General features: G+C 40.2%; 1 protein-coding gene across 2 annotated transcripts in view; it reads right to left on the minus strand.

Moving 5' to 3' along the window:
* LMX1B (LIM homeobox transcription factor 1 beta) overlaps nt 1-17,612 on the minus strand; it is a 355,391-nt gene extending 337,779 nt beyond the window's left edge. For both annotated transcript variants that reach the window (XM_033959805.1, XM_033959804.1), the window contains exons 1-2: nt 17,036-17,612; nt 16,200-16,386 (exon numbers count right to left, since the gene is read on the minus strand). In XM_033959805.1, coding sequence (XP_033815696.1) covers nt 16,200-16,386; nt 17,036-17,174 — 326 coding nt within the window. In that variant the 5' untranslated portion in view covers nt 17,175-17,612. The remainder of the gene's footprint in view (nt 1-16,199; nt 16,387-17,035) is intronic.
* Nucleotides 17,613-22,387: the final 4,775 nt, after the last annotated feature.

Consider the following 22,387-nt stretch of genomic DNA (forward strand, 5'->3'; position numbering starts at 1 on the left):
GGCTCAAGTGAAGAAGGGACTCTAGGAGGAAAGCCTCCATTCAAGACTGACTAGGCCTCAGACCAGGAAGAAGGTTCACGGACAGCTTAGGCCTAAAGCTGAGACGCAGCAGGTGTGGTTGGCCTAGGCTAAACAAGAGTGCCAGGTGGACCCAGATGAAGTTAGAACCAATTTAAACCTAAAACCCACTAGTCTACAAAGAGAATGGCTAGAAATAAAATTAGTCTACTAATAAAAAGAAGATGTGGAAGAGTTTGTGTGCCCACAAAGGTACATTCCAATGACCAGAAGCATGAGTATTCAGGAATTGTGCACAGCCAAGAATCAGATTCCACCAAGGGAGAGACTGGAATGAGAGCTGGAAAGGAGAACAGTGAAGATAACTAGAGCAATAATGAGATCTCATGAAATCTACAGAAGTTAAATCCCTCCATCTTACAAACTAAAATATTTTGCCCGAGTGGTGTGATCCAGTTTTGTTTTTAAAGTGTTCTTTTATTTGTGTAATGCTCTATCAAAGTTTGCTACAGGCCATTCAAGGGTGAGAATACCACAGAAAGACAATTTATATTTTCTGGGGCTAGGAGAATCCCAGTCATTGCACGAGGGCACCACCTACAGGGCAGATTTAGAAACCAGAATTCTATGCCTCTGGAAGGCAGATATGGAGATTGCCACCTCTTTATTGGAATGAGAAATGGAGAGAGCACTTCCCTATCAAGGTGTGCTATGGTCCAGATTGGTCACTGTCAGAGACAGGATGCTCGGCTCAATGGACCTTTGATCTGACCCAACATGGCACATTATGAGTGAAATTTTATGATAGGGCACCTGGTTTAAGAGACTAAGTAGGCACTTACTTATAGAGGCATAATTAGAATGGTCCCCAAAAAATGCCCAAATTGGCACTTGGATGGTCTAATCACCGAGACATCCAAGTGTCAATAATCTAAAGTGTTTTCCTGGACATCTAGCAAGATGATTCTCTTGCTGTACATTCAGAGTTCCAGGGGGCATGTTGGGAGGCATGATATGGGTACATTTTGGGTGGGCTTTGGACATGCTTAACTTGGACATCTTGCAACGATAATTGAACCTTTCTCAAGATATCCTGGATGGAACTTAGATGCTTCTAAAACAGGTCTAGCTCTGAATGTCTAAGTGCCAAAAAGATACCCAAACTGACCAGGTGACCAATGGATACATTAAGGGATGATACCCCCCCCCCAACACTCCCCCACTGCTCACTGATCCCCTCATACCCCAAAAAAATCTGAATGAAAGAGTATATACCAGTTTCTAGAAGCACTTGGTATGGGAAAGCCTAGTAGAGCATCATACAGGTGTCTTAAGTAACCTGGTGGATGGGCTAGTGAAACATAGAGAGAAGGACACAAGCCCAATAGTCACTCTTACCACTATATTTATAGTGGAAAGTTTGAGCCCACCAAAATCTACTATACCGCTAGCCCAAATTGTCCTTGAGGCCCCCACCTACCTCGGGTTTAGAAAATCTCTCAAAACTCATCTATTCCATGGACAAGATACCTAACACCCCTCTCCAATGAACCACAACCTCCTCCTTTCCCCTTCCACCTCTCTACCCAGCCTACCCACCTCAATCCTCCCCCCCCCGACCTATACATTCCCTTCTCTCTCTAACCTCAACTACTTCGTTGCTTCTAACTTTGTTCAATTGTTGTGAACCACTTGTAATTTTTTTGATAAACAAATGTGAACCGCCTAGAACTCCTTGGGTATGGCAGTATACAAAAATAAAGTTATTATTATTATTATTATTTTATATAGATGCTACCTGCAGCCATAAGGGCTATTGGGGTGGTAGACATGGTTTTGAGGGAGTTTTGGAGGGCTCCCCATACATTAGAAGGAGGTTATGGTGAAATGTACTTCTGGCACCCTTTATGTAAAGTTCACAGCAATGCCCTCTGAGGTGTCCCACTGCTCTATTGGCATGTCCGTGTGGACAGTCCATCACAATGATGGCCACTCCTATTTCCAAATGGTCTTGATTTGGATGTTTTCAACTTGGGTGTTTCTTTGGTCAAAAATGGGGCTTAAAGTTAGGCATCCTAAGGGCTGGATGTCCTGTAAGCCTAGATGTCAAAGCAGGTGATTTAAAAAAAAAAAAAAAATTGGGCTTTTGAAAATGGATGTTCATGACTTTTGGGCATTTACCCCATCTTTTACAAATGCACAGCGTGGGTTTTAATGCCGGCAGCGGTGGCAACTGCTCCAACGCTCATAAGAATTCTAGGAACGTCAGAGCAGTTACTGCCGCTGCAGGCGGTAAAACCCGCGCTATGCATTCGTAAAAGAGGGGGTTAGTGGGAAACATCCGAGTCAGACAGACATTCCTTTCCAAAATAGCCCTCCACATGTCTGTATAAAATACTAGCCTGAACAGCAGAAATTGCATTTTTCTTGCAGCTGCGGATATTCAAACCTCTTGAGCAGATATAAAATGTTTGTACGAGGTTATTCAAGTATGGAAATAAATTAGCATATTTTTTAAATCTACACATGTACTTGCAAACTCAAGTTTATTAATTATTTGATGCACCGCTTATCAAAACATCTAGGCAGATTACAACAACATTTTTAAACAGAGGGGAAAAAAAAAGACAGAAATACGTAAACAGGAAAATACAGTGATGGGAAACATAAGGGGGATGGGAAAAAAAATACAATATTCAAATTTTAAAAAAGGATCACATAAGCCTGCTAGCAAAGTACACACCATCATGTTACTGCACGCATTATTACACTGGTCAGCATTTTATGACAGGCCATATACAAGCAAAAGTGACTTCATAAAGTTATTCCCTATATATTCTTAAGAAAATTAGCGTATGGCCCCTGGCTGAGAACTGTTGCTAGGTGATATAACACAGGAGAGAAAACCTTAGATAAACTGTGAAAGAAAGCTCGTGGCCTTGCTGCTAGTTCTAATTGAACTGGATGTGCCAAAAGAACATGTGGAAACCTCTTCTAGCAAAAGTAGAAAGTATTTAAGATATTTGTTGATTCCAGTTCTTAATCAGTAAGGGGGGAAATAACCAACATGAGGATAGTTTACCACTAACATGTGCTGTGCTATATTAGCAAAGGTCCCATTTTATGCTACGAGACCTACCCTCCTCTTTTACTAAGGTGTGCTAATCGAAATAGCGCGCGCTAAAACGCTAATGCGTCTATAGACTAACATGCACGTGTTAGCATTTAGCGCGCACTAAATCGATTAGCACGCGCTAATTGGTTAGCGCACCTTAGTAAAAGAGGGCCCTAGTTACTAATAGCCAAGGTTAATTGTAAACCCCCTCCTTTACAAAGCCACACTAGCGTTTTTAGCGCCAGCCAGGGCGGTAACAGCTAGGCCACTCGAAGGAATTCTATGAGCGTCAGAGCTGTTAACGCGGTGGCCTGCGCTCAAAAAGCTAGTGCGGCTTCGTAAAGGAGGAGGAAAATAGCACGCTTTAATAATAGCCCATTTTGATAACTCTTCCCCTCCCCCCCTCATCTGAGAAATACTGCTCTTTTTTCAGAAAATAAATACTGCCAAAGAAGTTCCTACTCCACTGAGGAATAAACTTATTGGAAATATTTTTCTTGGTTTCACTGGGGATTTCTTTAGAACACAAGATCTCAGCAAGTGACATGAGGCATGGACACAAAGCATGTTGGAGAACACGGATGATATCTTAAAAACGCATCTTCAGTGTGTACTGTATTTCTGCATTTAAACCTATTCAACAAGATATCCTAGAGAAGAGCAGGGTGAATATTAAACTGCTAACAGGCATGTTCTAGTCATGTACAAAGCTATGACTTTCTGAGCTAGATTTGATGATTGTGCAAAAGGTTGCCCAGCACACATATTTTTGAAAGGCACAAATTCTTTTTCCGTATGTTTTTGTCCTGAGCAAAAAAAAATAAAATACACTGTTCCAAATGTGAACATAGAAATAATTGGAAACATGATTACAGATCTTTTTTCCAAGTTGTTGTTGGGTTTTTTGTTGTTGTTGTTGTTTTTTGAGTGGTGGAAATTGGAAGAACTCTGCATAAAAACGGAGGCAGACCTAGCAAAAATTGAAAATTCGATGCACGTGCAAAATGCACATAGATTATCCACTTTGCCCAATGGGATTTCTTATACGAGGGAGTTCTGAAAAGTTCTTGGTCCAACCAATCAACTTTCTAAATTCAGAGCATTATTTTGCCATTGTACCTGAAGAGTATTATCTTATTTTGTTAAGTGCCAATTTGCAGAAACAAAATTCTATGCTTTTTGGCATTGTTTCAGATCATCAAGTGAACCATATCCAAATCATTCTCTTCTTGGTTGAGCTGAGAACTTTTCAGCACCCCCTGGTATGATAACTCACAGTCTAGTCAAGAATGAGCTTGCTAGAACCTTACAAAATGTCCTGGCAATGATTATATTGAAGAATAAGACACCCCCATAACTGCAAACTAGCCCATTATACATCATAAAGGGGGAGAAGGTTCTGTATGTTATGACTGGCTAGCTTCCTACAATATATGCAGGCCATTGCAAGAATCACAGAGTGCAATTCTGATATATAAATATTTGAAAAACTACAAAAGTTTATCTTCCTAAAATAGATGGTGTACACTGGGTTTTACTAAATGTCAGTAGAAGTTTCTACCACGGCCCAGCAAGGTGAATGCTCTGACGCTCATAGAATTCCTATGGGTGTTGGAGCATTTCCCTTGTCGGTCCACAGTAGAAACCTCTACCGACATTTAGTGGAAGGATCCCTTAATTTGGTTGTAATATTTAGAGACAGCAGCTTCCATATTTTTATAATTAAGCAAATGCTGGGATTATTACAGAAGTGTGTAGTCAGCACATAGCTATCAGAATTCTCTTCAAAAAGATTTAGGCCCCCCTATTACCACACAGCAGAAATATTAGAAACATGCCTGTTATTTGTTATGGTATGTTTCCATTCAACTTCTAGCCAGTTTTGTTCTGTCTGCAGCCAATGGGCATGAGTGCGAAAACATAAAAGGAGACCCTCTGAGCTATTTCTCTTTTGAGCTATCACCAAGTAAAATAAATAAATAAATAAATAAATATCGTATAAAAATGCAAAGCGCCACAAATCAAATAAAGAGCAAATACTGGAAGAAAATCTGACAAGCTACAATGGTGACCCGGACTTTGGCACACCGACAATCCCGTGGTGATATTTGCATGCAGGACATATGCGCGCCGCGGCTTCCACCACTTTTAAGCTTTTCCATTAGTGCTGTAAGGGGGTATGGAGGGAACCTCCCCACTACATTTACAAGTCCTCGCGCTCCCATTGGGGGTGGGGGGGATGGGAGCCCCCCACACTACACTGGAAACTCCCGAACAGCTAAAATGGAAAGGAAAATGGGACTTTTCAGTGTACTTGTAAGGTTCTCCCCCCCCAACAGGACTTGTAAATACACCCCCTCACAGCGCTAATGGAAAGGCTTAAAAGCGGTGGAAGCGGCAGCGCACATGTCCTGTGTGCAAACGTCACCGCGGGATTGTTGGTGCACCAAGGTCCGGCGCGCTTTTGACAGCGTACTGCTACAAATATATACAGTATATTAAATAATTTTTTTTTAAACCCTTCCATTTTACAAAGCTGCACAGCAACGGCACCGAAGCCCATTAATTCCCAATAGGCTTTAGCGCTATTACCACGCCTAACGCCTTAATCGGCTTTGTAAAAGAGGGTCTAAGTAAACTACCAATAACAATATGGTAAAATAACTTGCCGATATACCTCTCTTTTCTTACATATGGTTTTCACTAAAAATCATAGGAGTCCTTTTACTAAACTGCAGTAAAGCACTTACCCACATTAAATAGGCTTACAAGAGAACATACACTGCTGTCCCATGGCAAATTTTGTTCTCTGCTTGCATACACAAAGCGCTACAAATATTTTCCATAATTTTCTCCAAGGGGTCATGTTTGGGGTTGGACAGTTGAATCACCAAAGTAGGACCATACAAACACCTCCATGATGGAAGCAAAAATCCAAGCACAAAAATCGTAAGGGAGAGAAGCCACCAACCAGGAACGCATCATCAAATGGAATCGTTATTGGGTCTGCACTCAGCACGGCCAGTGTTTCGACACCTTTCGAGTCAACTACTTGCCTTTAGTGCACTTGATGGTTATGTAATATATAATATGTATAATATTAATAAAATGCTATGCAACACTATTTTTAAAAAAAAGTTAGCCGAGAAGAACATCAAAACAGCAGAGCAAAATGCCAAACACTATGGCAGGGAAAAGAGGCACTCATCGATTAGTGCGGGGTTAACGCATGTGTCCTTTCTGCCTATAAAATAGGTATCTGTAGGGTCTCACATGAAAACTTATTTTAATGGCCACGCACAAATAGCAAAATTAGCATGTGTCACCAACCAAGACAATGTTCAACAAGTAGGTCTTTATTGGCCTGGACGACATGGCCAGTGTTTCGACACCATGTGCCTTTTTCAAGAGTCTATAAAATATCATATTAAGAACATATAAATAAAACATAATTGATAAACATATTAAAAAACATGACAGGTAAAAGACTTTAAAAACAACCTTACATCATTGTGACATTTGGAGTCTTTTACCTGTCATGTTTTTTAATATGTTTATCAATTATGTTTTATTTATATGTTCTTGATATGATATTTTATAGACTCTTGAAAAAGGCACATGGTGTCGAAACACTGGCCATGTCGTCCAGGCCAATAAAGATATACTTGTTGAACATTATCCTGGTTGATGTAATATGTCATTGGCCGTGTTATATGTTATTTGTAGGTTGTATTTCTTATGTGTTTTGATATTGTTTTCAGAGTCATTTGTATTGTTATTTGTTTTTGCATTATGCACGTTAATATGGAAACCGCTGCGACTCCAGGTGGTATACAAAGTTTTTTAAAATAAATAAATAAATAAATAAAATATCTCTTCCTCACGACTCCTGTGTTTGGACTTTCGTTTTCATCGCAGAGGTGTTTATTAGGTCTCACTTGTGTGAAATGAGCATGCGACCATTAATTAGGAAAATGGAAAGTCCACCATTTTTTGGCTGTGGTACAAGTGGCTTTAGCGTGGAGGAGAGACACTTGTAAGTGGTGCACTAAGGCCATTTTTGCCGTGGCTTTAGTATAAGGAATCCATAGAGTGCTACATTTTATAAGCAGTACTATTCAGATATATATGGAAGAGATGATCCTTGCTCTATAGAGCATACAGGGGAGAGTGTGGTGCAGTGGCTAAAGCTACAGCCTCAGCACCCTGAGGTTGTGGGTTCAAACCCACGCTTCTCCTTGTGACCCTGGGCAAGTCACTTAATCCCCCCATTGCCCCAGGTACATTAGATAGATTGTGAGCCCACCGGGACAAACAAGGAAAAATACTTGAGTACCTGAATAAACTCATGTAAACAGTTCTGGGAGAACGGTATCGAAAAATTGAATAAAATATAGACAAGACAATTAAAAGGTTATGTGAGGTTTGTAAATACAGGCCTTAACTTGCAATAATCAGATACTATAAGACTTCTGATTTCAGAAGTACTAAAAATGGTTAGACTATGTTGGAAAATGCAGTAAATAATTCACCCTATAAATCAGTATTTATAGTTCAAACTATTAACAAATATTGGAGTCCTTTTACTAAACGCTAACGCATCCATTATATCCTACGCATGCGTCAGCGCGCACTAAATCGGCAACCACACCTTAGTAAAAGACCACCCAGACTATGTATTTATGAAATGTAAACTTACCCCCCCCCCCCTTAGAGAATGACATGGGGACAAATTTTTCCCATCGTCAAGGGATTTCTCTAACCCTGTCCCGTTCCCGTGAGCTCTGTCCCTATCCCTGCCTGTTTTGTCCTCATCTGCACAAGCCTCGAATGCTTTAAAATCATAAGTGTTCGAGGATTGCGGTTAAGGTAGAGCTTGGCAGAAATAGGACAGCGACAGAACTCGCGGGGATGGGATGGGGATACTGAGATCCCGCCCCCTTTTACAAAGCCGCGCTGTACTGCAACGGCACCGAAGCCCATTACTTCCCAATGGGCTTCGGTGAGATTACCACGTCCCACTGCAATTATTGGCCTTAGGAAATTTAAATGTCAGTAGGTAAAGACCTATATGGTCTATCCAGTCTGCCTAACATGCTAAACACTTACATGTCCATTATATTCTATGGACGTGTTAGCTAATATATAACATGCTCTAAAATGTTTAGCGTGCCTTAGTAAAAGAGGGGGTAATTTTGTTAAAATACAGCTAGAATCACTAATGTATGCCTAATGCCATGCATTCTCAATGAGTAGCTCCTCCTGTACACACTGGGATCTGTGCTGAAACAACCTGCACGGACCACGTTAACAGATGCTAAAACAGGAGCACAAGGGGAAAGTTTCTTTGAAATACCAAAGAGAACTGAAAATAATTAGATATTAGCCACATGCTTGTACGAGTCCCACAGCGTGTGCACCTTTATGTACTTTATTTCTGGCTGCAACTTAAATCAGCCATTACACATGTCATTTCAAATCAAACCAAATGTTTTATATATATACTAGTCGTTAAGCCCGTTACATTAACGGGTGCTAGAATATATGTGTGTCTGTCTGTCTGTGTTTCTTTATCTCTCTCTCCTTGGCCGCTGTCTGTGTCCTTCTGTCTCCCCCCCCCCCCCCCGAGCAAAGCTGTCTGCCTCCAGCACACTCCTCCCCCCAAAGCAGCCCCCTTTCCCTCTCCCTAACTGTCTCTCCATGGCCCCTTCTGTCTTCCCCCCAGTTCAAAACTGTCTGTCCCCAGCACACCTCCCCCCCAAAGCAGCTCCCTTTTCCTATTTCTCCATGGCTCCTTCTGTCTCCCCCCAGCACACCCCTCCCCCAAAGCATCCCCCTTTCCCTCTCCCTGTCTCTCCATGGCCCCTTCTGTCTCCCCTTAGCACACCCCTCCCCCCCAAAGCAGCCCCCTTTCCCTCTCCCTCTGGCCCCTTGTATTGATTCCCCTGCTTACCCTCCCTGCATCCCGGCGTCTTCTGGCCTGCTCCAGGCCGCGATCGTGGTGGCCGGCCCCAGCAAACCTCACAGGCCGCTCCCCAACCCGGAAGCACGCTCCCTCCCGACGCAATCCCGTGCGTCAGAGGGAACGTGCCACCGAGGCCGGAAACTGGCCCGCGAGGCCCGCCAAAGCCGGCCACGATCGCAGGCTGCCCTGAAGAGAAGAACCAGTGGCAGCAGCAGCGGTGAGCGAGGGCGGGAAGGAGCTGCTTGCTTCCGGTTGGTGAGGAGCTTGCTTCGGGTTGGTGAGTGAGGAGGGGAGTGGCCAGAGTGATCCCTGGCTGCATTCTAAAATGGAACGCGGCCACGGATCAGAAAACACGGCGCCAGGGATCACGATTTTTCAAGAGCGCATGCGCGCTCTAGGGTTTTATTATATAGGATATACATATATTTCCTTCTCTCCCGAAGATCAAGTAAGGAGGAGAAGCGAAACAGAGAAAAACAACAGTCTAGCAGCCTACTGCAAAACTATCGCCCATTCTGACAAATAAGCCAAAACTTGGGGGTTAGCTGCCATTTAATTAAAAAAAAAAAAATCCTGTCTAAGTAGAATTCTGCCTGACTTTCCTTCTTCAATATATCATTTCATTAGAATCTGCTGCTGTCAGTCTATGGTGGCATACCCAGCAGGTTACCATGTAATGTCACACTAGGTGCTGTGATTCCACAAAGGCAAAACATGTTGATATCTTTTCATTCCTAGTCAGCACGGATACCTCAGCAGTGCTTCCCTTTTCCTTTTCAACCCAATTAGCATGCCTTAATAATAACGGAGGGAAACTAAGCAAAACGCAATTTTAAAAAAATAAAAAAAAAATAAAAAGTTATTTCCAAAGGATTGACCAAATAATCTCTATCCGTGGTTTGAAAATTTACCATGAAGAATGTCCTTTTGGTTTAGTTTTTGCTTTGGGGGGTGGTGTTAATGGCCGTGCAAGCATTGGTGGTTCTAAATGGAATTCAGTTCTTTCCGGCGAAGTTTTTGTTTAAAATGTCCTAGGGCTCCTTTTACTAAGGTGCGTTAGGGCATTAACGCGTGGAATAGCGCGCGCTGAATCGCCACGTGCGCTAGACCTTAACGCCAGCACTGAGCTGGCGTTAGTTCTAGCTGCGTAGCGCACGGTAATATCCTGCGTGCGCTAAAAACGCTAGCGCACCTTAAGAAAAGGAGCCCCTAGTGTCGCTTGATTGAATTTGTGTAAGAATAAATTGGTCTTTTTTTTTTTTAATGGGCAGATGATTAACACAGTACTGGTAACCAGTTCTAGATGTTATTTTAAGTAACTGCAGTATTATAAGTGCCTGAACATTTCAGCACACAGAGGAGAGCTAGATTTACCAAACCATACAACAGTGGACCTTAATTCCTCTTAAGCTCTCACAGATGATTAAGAGAGTTGTAACAGAATTTGGCAGTTATACCTTCTCTGTTACAGGAATTGCAAAACAAGGGGAGAGCAAAACCATCTACGTGATAGAATAAGTTGTCACTGTATTTCTGGTCTTGGCCTATGTTGCCCCCATGGGGGGTGGGGGGGATTTTGGACCTTATCATCAAGGATGTACTAATGAGCTCGCACCGAAACAGCACCGGAATTCTCAAATGGAAAACCCTGGCCTGGAAAAAGCCAGAGACGTATAATCCTACCAATATTCATACTCGATGTCGTGTTACCATTTAGTGCAAGTCTCCATGGTGATGGATTTTTTAGGCTGTAACTAAGAAATCCACATTGTAGCCATTAAGTGCCTTGTTTGGGGAGTCTGCTGAATGCTTGACAAAAAAGTTGATGTGAAGAGCTAGTTGTCCGCCTTTGTTGCTAGACTCCTGGCAGAGCCATATCATGCCCTAGTGATTCAAGCAGCAATGACCACCTCCCTCCCAACACAAAAGAAACCCTAAATTTTACAGACAAGCATGAAGTGTGCTTTTGCCATCGCCAACTATAAAAAAAAAAAAGAGGGGTGCGAAATGGGGGGGGAGGAGGGAGGAGCTGCCTCTTTTGGACATGAGATCACGTCGTTTCTTTATAACATTTTAGAGAAACGAGATCCGAAGAACACAACATAAACCCAGCCAAAAACAAGTTTCTGAAAAGTCGATTAATAAGAGTGGTGGATGCAAATTAATGAATAACCAAATAGGGCCTTACAAAGCTGCACAACATATTTAAAAATATGCTTTGACAGTGTATTAGACAAACTAGTCATCCTGGTTTTTATTTTTTTGACGGCTGTTTGAGGATGGGTTACAGGGAAGCAGAAAAACCATTTTAAAACGTAAATCTTTAATGTTTAAAAATGAATTTTAAGTACACTGAGAAGAAGCAATATTGTGAACTGAAATATATATATAATATCCTTTGTTGGTATGAAACTAGGACAGTTCCGGCTTATTTTTAAATACCATATACTGCATGGGCAAGCTATGAAAAGCTATGCCTCCGAAATTTAACTTGTTCTCTGCCTCCGAAGCTCAATTCTCCAGCCCTTCTATGCACCCAATCTAAACCAGAAGCAAGCAATTAATTCGCATTTGAAATATACACTGTTTAAATATACACTCTGTGTTTTGCCAGTATGGAATATAATTGTTGCGATTTACAGTGGTTAACAAATATTTAGAATTCCACCACCTGTAAAAAAGAAAAAAAGATTTGTGCTCATTATACTAGAATACAATTTTCAGATTCCCTTATCGTGTTGCAGAATAATCCCGTGCAATGCATTAAGTACCTGAGTTTTGCGACAACAAATCTCCCTTGTATAAACTTCCGCGCCGTCTCCGTGACACTTTTACAGCTCCTAAATCCACTCATGTCAAAACTATTTTCCTAAGTTTGAAAGGATGAGTAAATACCGCATGCAAAACATAGAAATACGTGATGAAAGATTGCCCTCAAATTCGGTAATGTTATGGTTGCTTACATTGTTGCTACAGGGGCAGAGCTCCCAGCAAGGAAAGCAAGATTCTGCGAATGCAGATAGCTAAAGTGATGAGTTCAAGTTTTGTCCGAACAATTCTCTACTCGCTACTTTTATATCTCGGCTACAATCGCAGCAGCAAAGTAAACGTATCGCGTAAATTAGTTTTTGAAGCCTGCACCTTGCACTTAAAACCACTCTTGTATACCCACCGAGATTCAAAGAGACCTGCCCTAAGTAAATATAGACTTCCCCATATCACCCTAAGGATGCATTTCGCAGTACAGATCAAATGTCGCAAACTTTCCAATTCTGATAAATATGACGAAGAAAGATAGGTGGGGGGGAGGGGGGAAGAAGAAAACCTATTTCTATTGAATCCGATTTGCAGCTCCCGTTTGAGTATCTACACAGATTATTATATGGTTGACCACATGTACTAAGTGAAAGGTTGAATCCCCGCGTGCGTTTAGCATGCTTTTTTTTTCCCCTGCAGCGCTAACTGCAAACATTATAATTCCGCCTTATATTTTGTCTCCTTTCTCTTGTACCTCTATTGCTAGATTGCAATCCAATCTCTACAGGTTTCATAACAGACAATGATGGCCTTAAACTGCTAATCCGCTGTGCTCCCCAGTCATTTAAGTACTATTGCAGCGATGGTGGGCAGTCACGAAATCTAGTGATCTTAAAATGTTCCCCATGCATTGGAGACAGTGGGGGGGGGGAAAGGTTGGAGTCGGGGTAGGGGAGCCAAAAAGGAATTTCGACCGGAGCAAGGGTTGGGGAGGTGAGAAGAGAAATTGCAGTCAGTGGCCGAGGCCGGTTAGTCATCAGGGCCCATCTCAGAGCTGCCACTGACACCTGGAGCCTGATTGAAAAAAAAAAGCAAAGCCAAAAGCTCAGACTACGGGAAAGAGAGAGAGCAGGACTCGCAGGAGGACTGCAGAAGGCCACAGGGAATAAAGAGAGCGCAACAGCCGAAGAGGCAGACATGTAGATCTGATCCAGTCTCTGACCAGAAAAAGTACAATTGCCTCGCTGCAGTTTTAAATTAAATTGAGATTTTTGTTGTTGTTGGATTTAGTTCAGGTTTTTTTCAGTAGTTCAAAGCAAGTTACACCGAGATTCAATAGGCATTTTCCTGCCCCCTCCCCAGATGTACAATCTAAGATTGTACCCAAGGGTTAGGTGACTTGCCCAAGATCATAAGGAGCTGGGTGAGATTTTTTTTTTTTTGCACCCTCGCTTCCCAGCCTGCTCCTCTAAGCCAGGACTACTCATCATCCAGTCCTAACGGAGAAACTGTGTGCGTGTGTCTGCATAGGTACAATACCACGATTTACTGTACAGTTGGTTTACATGTTTTAATACGACCCTCCCCCCCCCATTGCATTTTCTGCAACAGATATTTCGATAATGCAGCTTCACATCTAACGGCTTGCGTCTCTCTGATTGCCAGCCCTCGCCAAAGATGAATGTACGTTTAAGCCTCAATGCATTTTATGCACGTTTAAGCAAAACGTCACTTTGTTTTAGTAGCAAAACACAGACCGTGACAAAACAGCTTCAAAGATACATGATGGAACATTGTAAAATTCTCTTTGTATCCCGCACTATAGCAGCAGAAACGGCCCCGTGCACAAAATCAAACACCAATTTGGTTTTTGTTGTCTCCCCCGCCGCCCCCTCCCTCGGTTATGCGTTTTTCTTTAGGTAAATTAATTTAACTGCGGCTCGAAATCTCGGTCTGTGGTTTCTTTAAATATTTATATACAGTGTGAGGAGTCAAGAAACATAGGCCTTAAAATGCAAAGGAGGATGACGAGCAAGAGCACCGTTCAGTGGGGCGAATGAGGACAGATGTGCTGCAACGGAGTCTGGGAATCTGTTCACCGTTAACTCTTCATTCATTTCATTCCCTAACGTAGTTAAGAACTTTTAACAATTTATCCCCCTCCCAAACACACACACACACCGAGCAAGAATAAAGAAAAAGTGAAGGGAACCTCTTTTAGATTAATAATAATAACGGCAATACTAACTTATTCTATGTATTTAAGAAACACCGTCTTAAAAATATTCTTGATGTTTGATAGCGGTTTTACAGCTGTGCGTTTTCCAGTTATTTACAAAAGAGCTTCATTTAGCTTGTTAATTACACATTAAAAAAAAAAAAAAAAGCATTACCCTTTAAGGTGAAAGGTATCATGATTTTGTGCTGAATTATAAAATCTTGGAGGTTTGTGTGTTGTTAGATTGCACATTTGCCATAAACTTCTCTTTATATTGCAACCTGTAGGTTTCAGTTCCTTCACCAATAGTAATTTTAAAGGTAGAAAAGAGGCCCAGTACATACATTCTTGTTAAATGTTTAGGGCCAGATACGAGTTCAAATATATTTCTGGCTTTCGGCATAGGCTTTTAAAAAATTTCCTTCTTTTCCTTTATCTCCACGGATGCTGTTTTCTTTAAAGTCAAGAAAAGTGTATCTATCTATAGATATAGACCAGTGATCTCAAACTTGTGGCCCAGGGGGCCACATGCGGCCCACCAGGCACTATTTTGAGGCCCTCCGTATGTTTATCATAATCAGAAAAGTAAAATAAAACAGTTTCTTGATCATATGTCTCTTTAGCTATAAATTACAAAATTATTATTAAGGCTTAGCCAAAAGGAAAGATTTATAAACTAGAAAGAGTTTTACCTCATGCAAAATTGTCATTTCTTTAAGACATTCACTATTTTTTTTTTTTCTGAGACCCTCCAAGTACCTACAAATCCAAAATGTGGCCCTGCAAGGGGTTTTTTAGTTTGAGACCACTGATATAGATGGATATAATAGTTGCAAATGAAATAATGCATGTCACTTTTTGCAAAACACATTATTCAAGTGCCAACATGTTTTCTTATTATGTAGGTCGCGACCAAAGCTTATAAATTGAGATATCCAGTGAATATGGTGTGGTATGCTAAGCAGATGTATTTTTTTATTTTGATTTCTAACCCCATGTTTGCGATAGTATATTACAGCTTGAATGGTTTAATAATGAGTTGAATAATGAGACAGTTTGCAAATTATGCGGTACATTTTTTTTTTCTCTGTTGAACACTGTAGTTGTGTATTAATCTGACTCCTCCCCCCCCCCCACATTTTTTGTGGTGTTTCCCTCACGCTGTACACTTGACAGGGTGTGAAGTGTTTAAAGTGTGAATTCTGTATCTGAGCAGGTGAGCAAACAGAAGCCTTCATGGTTCCCTCCTCGCTTTCACAATACTCAAGTGAGGGTTGCGAACTGGAACCCTTCTCGCCCAACCTCTCCCCCCCCCCAAAAAAAAAAAAAAAAGATATTGAAGTTTGGGAACAATCTCCCATTTCAGAAATTTAAGATAGGAAAGAGTTGGGTGATTAATCATTGTATCCTACAGTGACGTCTACCTTCCAGCTGCCTGCATAGTCCATAATTTTCTACTTTGAACTGACATAGCAAAACATTATAGTCAAAACACACAGCTCTGTTCAATAACTACCAAGGTTTAGGCCCGATGCACAAACCTCTACGACTGTGACTTGCAAGAGTGGGGGGCAAAAAAAAAAAAAAAAACACGCCCAAAAGATTCGTAGAAGTAAGTTTTCTTTCATGGAGGCCTGCAAATATTAATTTATTTGAAATCTTGCTTTGCAAAAGAATCAATTCCTTATGCACTATCCATCATTAATAACTTTAGACTCGGGTAACAACACAGCAAAGCTCTCACTGGAGACTTTAAATCGGTAATCAATCCAACAGTTTTCAAATATGACTGAGTATATTGCATAATATAATTTATTTTAAACCCAATTTTCAATTGACTGTCAACAGAACTGCTTTCAGTAACTGCCAATGGAGCATCTTAGCATTCTTAATGTTATGGTTCTCTGTCTAAACTCAAATTAAGAAGATAAATTATTCAGTTGAATTAGTGGGCACTGGGCTTACTATGTTATACAGTTGCACAGAAAAATGTTGGGGGGGGGGGTTTGAGGAGGTTAAAGTTAACATTTTTAAAAATCAAAATGATCAGAGAGAAAAAAAAACACCCCCAAGAACTATTAGGGATGCCCGATCCGCTCGGACAAAGTAAAAAGATTCAGTCTTACTGTTGGTAATCCTGTTTGCAGTACAGTTTGCGGTCCCGGAAGTAGCAGCTGGTGGTGAGGGGCTGTTGACACACTGCACATTGCAAACACTCTTCGTGCCAGGAGGACTCGTTCACTCTCATCAGAAAACGATCTGAAATCGGCCTTTGGCAACCCTCACAAACTGCTTGATGCTGACAGTCTGACCCTAGGAAACAGCAGATATGCACTTGCATTGCTATATGTATATACATGCATATATTCCTCACTTAAATAGAAAAGAACACGATTTATACATGATTTTTTTTTTTAACAGATCTTGCCCATCAGGGTCACGATTTTCTTTTTCTCTTTGGAAGTCAAATGCCAGCTCCCAGATGTAATAGCTCTTCGGAAACAAACCTGGCTAAACTATAGATTCTGGAAACCTAGATGTCGCCATTAAAGTTCTTCTAATGTGATAATTATTTCATTATTTCACGCTCGTGTGCTAAAATAAATCACAGACCATTTTCTAGCTGAATGTTATATATATATATATTGACAAAACCTAGCTCAAATCCGTAACAAAAGGGAGGGGGGGGAGGACCCAGTAACAGCTGAGGTAGGATCCTCCTCTGAATGCATAGGCTGAAAGTAAACTGTACTTTTTACAACTATAGTTAAAAAAGGTGGACAAAATATATATATATATATATATATATATATATCACGGCATATTTTATTAGTAAACACCAAACTTTTGCACGTAGAGGAAGGAGTAATTTTAAAGGACTGTTGAAAAGCACAGCCAGTCTGTCAAGCATGACAGAGACGGGTTTTTGCAGTTTGCAAATAAGCAAAGTCCTGAAACTTACCAAGCAGCACTCCTAAAGTAGCAGGACCTGAACGCAAAGGGTGATCTTCCATTTTAATACCGTCAAGCATCTTTGAACAGTCCGTTTGCCCTCTGCTAAAACACCTTTCCAAAGATTCAGGACCTGTTGCAATATCCATAGCACAGAGGGGGAGGAAAACTCTGTCCTCGTTGTTCCTATTCCTGTTCCAACTCTCGATTCCAACTGGAATGCAAACTTTATACTGCAGTGATAGGCTCTAAACAGAAAACATGTGAAAGCGCTTCCTGGTTGGATCTTTTTTTTTTTCTTTTTAATTTATTTAATTTTTTTGTTGAGACCAAAGTTTCCGGATCATAAGGCGCATTAGTTCAGAAAGCTGCAGATCAGATCATGGTTCTGGAAGAAGCACACTAAGCGTGGAGACCTTATTACCTGCTTGATTGAAGAAGTTGCTACTGGGCGCTACGCTGTCTCCCAGAGCAGGGAGTAGCAGGAAGAAGTGATAGATCCAGGGCGGACAAATTATTCACCCCCCAAAAGAGCGCCGGAGTCAATGTGCCATAAAGAGCCCAGAGGAGCCCGAGCAACGTATAGAGCTGAGATTGAAGCGGAAGGATACTTCACCCGGGACTTGTATCACTCCCCCAAAAAACTTACGATCGAACGCGATTGGCGAGCGTATCCTTCCGCTCCTGTGATGCGGCTCTTCTAAAGCTAAATAGTGCCTCCAGTTACTAGCTCCAAAGAGGGGGCCAGGTACTCACAGTGCTTTGGTAATAAGATATTAGTTCTGTGTAATAAAATAAGAGGGTTGGCGCTGCCATTCTATCAACACCTATTTTTCTTCTTCTTTTTTTTTCCTTGGGGAAGGAAAGTACGTAAACAAAATACTGGGTTATAACCAATGAAGCTTTTTATTTAAAAAAAAAAAAAAAAAAGTTTACACCTGAATCAATGTTTTAGTCTAGAAGCAGAACCTCTGAGCAGATGCTTTTTGACAGCTTAAGCTTCACATTTGTTGTTGTTGTTTTTCTTCCTTTAAAAATATATTACTTTGAACATAGCTGTTTAATGTTCTTTGGGACTCCTGCAAAACCTGTGGTATGTAGTTGTGCCTGTTTTATAATTATTGTCTCCTTTCTTAAAGCAAGAATTTTTATTTTCTTTTTCATTGTTTGCTTGTTTGTTGGTTTTTTGTTTTTTTTAGGGTATTAAAACAGCTTAAATGCCCCCTGAATTGGGCCCTATAATGTTTTCTTTTTGCATCGTTTTTCATACTGTTGTCTTCAATACGTTGGTCGTGTTCAAAGTGTTTTAGAATATGAGTTGGATTTATGAAATAATAGTCGCACTTTTTACCTTTTTATGTTGCCTTTTGAAGGTTGAATGTGAATGTTGGTGAACTGAAAAATGACGCCTGCTTTTCGACCGGTATGTATAATTTCTCAAAATACGTTCTGTACTCTTTTCTGCAAATATGAAGGACAGGGGCTTTGTTATCTTGGACAGATTAGAAAGGAAAGCATAAAGCATTTTTTTTTTTGTATGGATGCGCTAGGCATGAATAATGGCCAACCCGTCAGGAAGCGCATGCATCCTTCACGACTATAAGAGCGCCCTTTATTTTGCGGTGCACAAAAACTGACCCGCCCCAGTTTGCACCTGGCGATCGAGCCCAGATAATGTGGAAGCGAAGCAGCAGAGATGAGAATAAAAGGCAGGGGAAAGAGACAGAGGGAAAAAGATAGCGATAGCTGGAGCTGAATGTGGAACAAGAAGGAGGGAAAGTAATATCCTGCTTTCAGAAACAATTTGATAGATCAAACCGAGGATATCCCTGGGTTTAAAATTAAACAATTTATCACACAGTTTCCAAAAGATTACATTTCTCTAGCCTTAGTTAAGGGCACAGATTGGTTTTGTTTTTTTATTCAAACATTTATTTGTTTATTTAACTTGCAGCCAACTTGGATAAGGGAAAGTACATGCTAGCATTATGTATGTGCTCGGAAACATTCCTGAATGAATCTGCATCGCCCTAATAATAAAAATTAAATCTCAGGCAATGAAAGGTCATTCTGGCCTGCGTTGATTTAGTGAGAAGGAAAATATTCAAAAATTCCCAGTTAGGGACAGAGAGACTGCAATTTTAAATGCAATTTAAAATACTAATAAAACAATGCATTTCTGTTTGAAATACTGCGGATCTTCGGAAAGGCCAGAGTACAATTAGATTGTAGTGCATTATAATAATAATGTCATGATTTAAGATACACGGTTTAAAACTTGCAATCCTGTGAGTGCGTACTCAAAGAGTAAAACATGAAGATGCAGTCAATGAAATTATAGATCCGAGGAAATATGTTTAGTTTAATATTTGCAGGGTTCTTTGATCTTCTCAGATAAGATATATTAAAGCAGAGGAGCACCTTCTTGCATTTAAGGTCCTTTTATAACCATGCACCTCTATCTTAGATCTGTTAGATGCCAGGCCTAGAGAATTGGGCCGGGATTCTTCTAGGAGGGGGGATAGAATTGTACAGCTCCATGGGATGAGGGGGCTTCGCTTTCGAATCGCCAGCTAACGAGAGGTATAGATTGGCTTCAACCGAAGATTTCTTCTAAATAACTGCAAATCTGTGGGTATCCAGAGCAGAGCGAAATCTCTCTGGTTACACCTTTCATTGTGGCCATCCACCATTCCTCCGGAAAGGGGTGAAGGTCTTTGAATTATTTTTTTTCCAGATGATCAGACTAGCAAAAAAAAAAAAAAAAACAACAACAAACAAACAAACCCAACTAAAAATCATAAGAAATGTATCAATAGAAATGTATCCTAGCGATGTTCTAGCAAAATTCTGAAACAAAAAATATATTTGCGCAAGAAGAGAAACAGATAGATAACTTCCACCTATCTACATATGGATGGCTTTTGGAAAATAAAGATATGGAGACAATTATCTGGGGCAAAATTTCCTATTATAAGAACAGCCATAACAATCAATCAAGTATTCTGTGAGCTACAAAAGATGAGAGGGAAAGAAAATGGTAATTATTAGTGAAATCCTATAAAAGATTGAGATTTTTTTTTTTTTCTTTTTAAAACTGTATCCTAAAGAGAATAAAACGAAAAACATCAAACAAAAAGGACAGCATGGACCAGACAAAATATAGTTTGAGGTGTATTTTGGAAATGTATTATATGACCCACCAGGACGGAGGATTTTCTGTTCTTTTTTTTTAAAGTGTCAGCTATTTCCATAGGCACTTAAAGGCAGAGCCTCCAGTTGACTACAAATCTTAATAACCTATTCTTTCATTTTGTCAAGTGTTCTTCATGCACAATTTCTTGAAGCTTTTTTCCTATCCAGGTCCTAATTACTCAGAGCTTTCCTTGCCATGGGCACACGATTGGAGGAATGCCTCATGCCTCATTGGATGTAAGACTATAAGAAATATTTATCCTTTGGTTTGAAAAGCAGGGTACCCCGGCTTCACGCTACTTTAGCTCACAACAGATCAGGCAAAAAAAGAACTGAGGTGACTCGATGGACTGTGAACTGAGTAACTGTCTAACTCAGCTTCTTTGGGTTTTACAGATGAATCTCGGACATCAATAAACCCCAAATTTTGGGGAGGGGAGGGGAAGCTTGCAGTTCTAAACATTTATGCCCGGATTAATTTCGTTATCTTAAATTCATATATTACAAGTCTTAAATTGCATATTAGGATACATAAAAGATCCCTTATCCTGCAAGAAAAACGGCTAATGGGTGGGGAAAGAGGAAAGGGATTTAGGACTCCAAATTAATATAACAAAAATGTAATAATCATCACACTGCAAAATATCTAAACAATATTCCTCATTTCTTCATAATTTGTGTTACGAGTCGATAGTTGTCCAGAGTGCACCAGAAACCGTTCACTGTTTTCCCAATAAACAACATTTTGATAAGAGGGGGAGTTGTGATTTTTAACATTCAGGATACAAACTTTTCTTAAAATTGGGATGGTGGCATATGAAAAATATATATTCAAATTAACAACATATACTTGTTATTTCAGTTTGGGAGAAAGTGGAGTTTAATAATTTATTTTACCAATTGATCTTTTAGAGAACAATTCATTCTTAATTTCACTTTTTCAATACTACTTATAAACCTCTATAATTTGAAGAAGAAAAAAATCCTAAACTAGTGATTTGTAGAGAAATAGCTGTAGGAAATGTTGTGGTTAATAGCAAACACATTTTAGCCTATTATATCATCTAGCATTTGATCAAGCCCTAAGATGTCTTAATTATCATTAATATACTAGGGGCCGCTGAAAAGTTCTCAGCCCAACCCACAAAGTTGGGGCAGTCTCCATCGAGGGCTATAACACTCAGCGATTTTTCCACTTTTTTCATTCCATATTTTTCCAACGGAACGAAAAAAGTGGAAAATCACCACGTAGAGCCCTCGATGGAGACTGCCCCAACTTTGTTGGTTAGGCTGAGAACTTTTCAGCAGCCCCTTCTACTTAGAGTTTGATTGATTTATTTTTTTTTTTTACTAGGTCCACTTAAACTGTTCACTTCATGGCAACCTATTGATGAAGATATTTGAAGACTTTCCATGATAGAAAAACATTGGTATTGACTAATTAAACATGTAGTTAGTGCTAATTACATATTGTACCTTCATGCGGATTTAACGATAAACGTACCACCCCCACCCCCCCACCCCCACACACACACACACACTTTCAACACAGAAAATGGTTTGGAATCCGATTGCTACAGAGCTTTAACCTAAATTTTGGCAAGGGTTTCATAAATCTGTCTTGTTTGATTTTCCCCTTAGCGATTTAATACTGAAATAATCCTTTCTAGTTAATACAGAAACAAAGATATGATTATTTAACTGCAGGATCAAGATAAAAGCTGTTTATATTTCAGAGTTCAATAATCTAAGTAAAAGCTTGCATTTTTACATTAATGTTTCATGATTTCTATTTTCAGGGCAATGGTTAAATCCTATTAGGAAGCTATTTTCGTTTAGCGTTGGTAGATCGCCATCAGTCACCACTCAGAAGAATTATAATTATTTCCTACACTTGCAAGTCAAATTAGCCTTTTACTAGTTAGGAAGGAATAATTTTCGCTGTTTCTAATAAAAATGCATAATTTGTCTGTACTAGTACAATTAAAAACGGAAAACGCCCACCTTTAAATCGTCATACCCTTTCCAAAATTCATATTGATGGCTAGAATATCCATAATTAAATTCTGCAGGTCCAGTTAGTCTGAAGCATATTTTACGGAAATACACAGACATGTAGCTTAATTTTCCCAATCCTAGCACGTTTCATCGCCCTTTGTAGGGAATA

The sequence above is a fragment of the Geotrypetes seraphini genome, chromosome 10 (assembly GCF_902459505.1).
Source record: "Geotrypetes seraphini chromosome 10, aGeoSer1.1, whole genome shotgun sequence".
Lineage (NCBI taxonomy): Eukaryota > Metazoa > Chordata > Amphibia > Gymnophiona > Dermophiidae > Geotrypetes > Geotrypetes seraphini.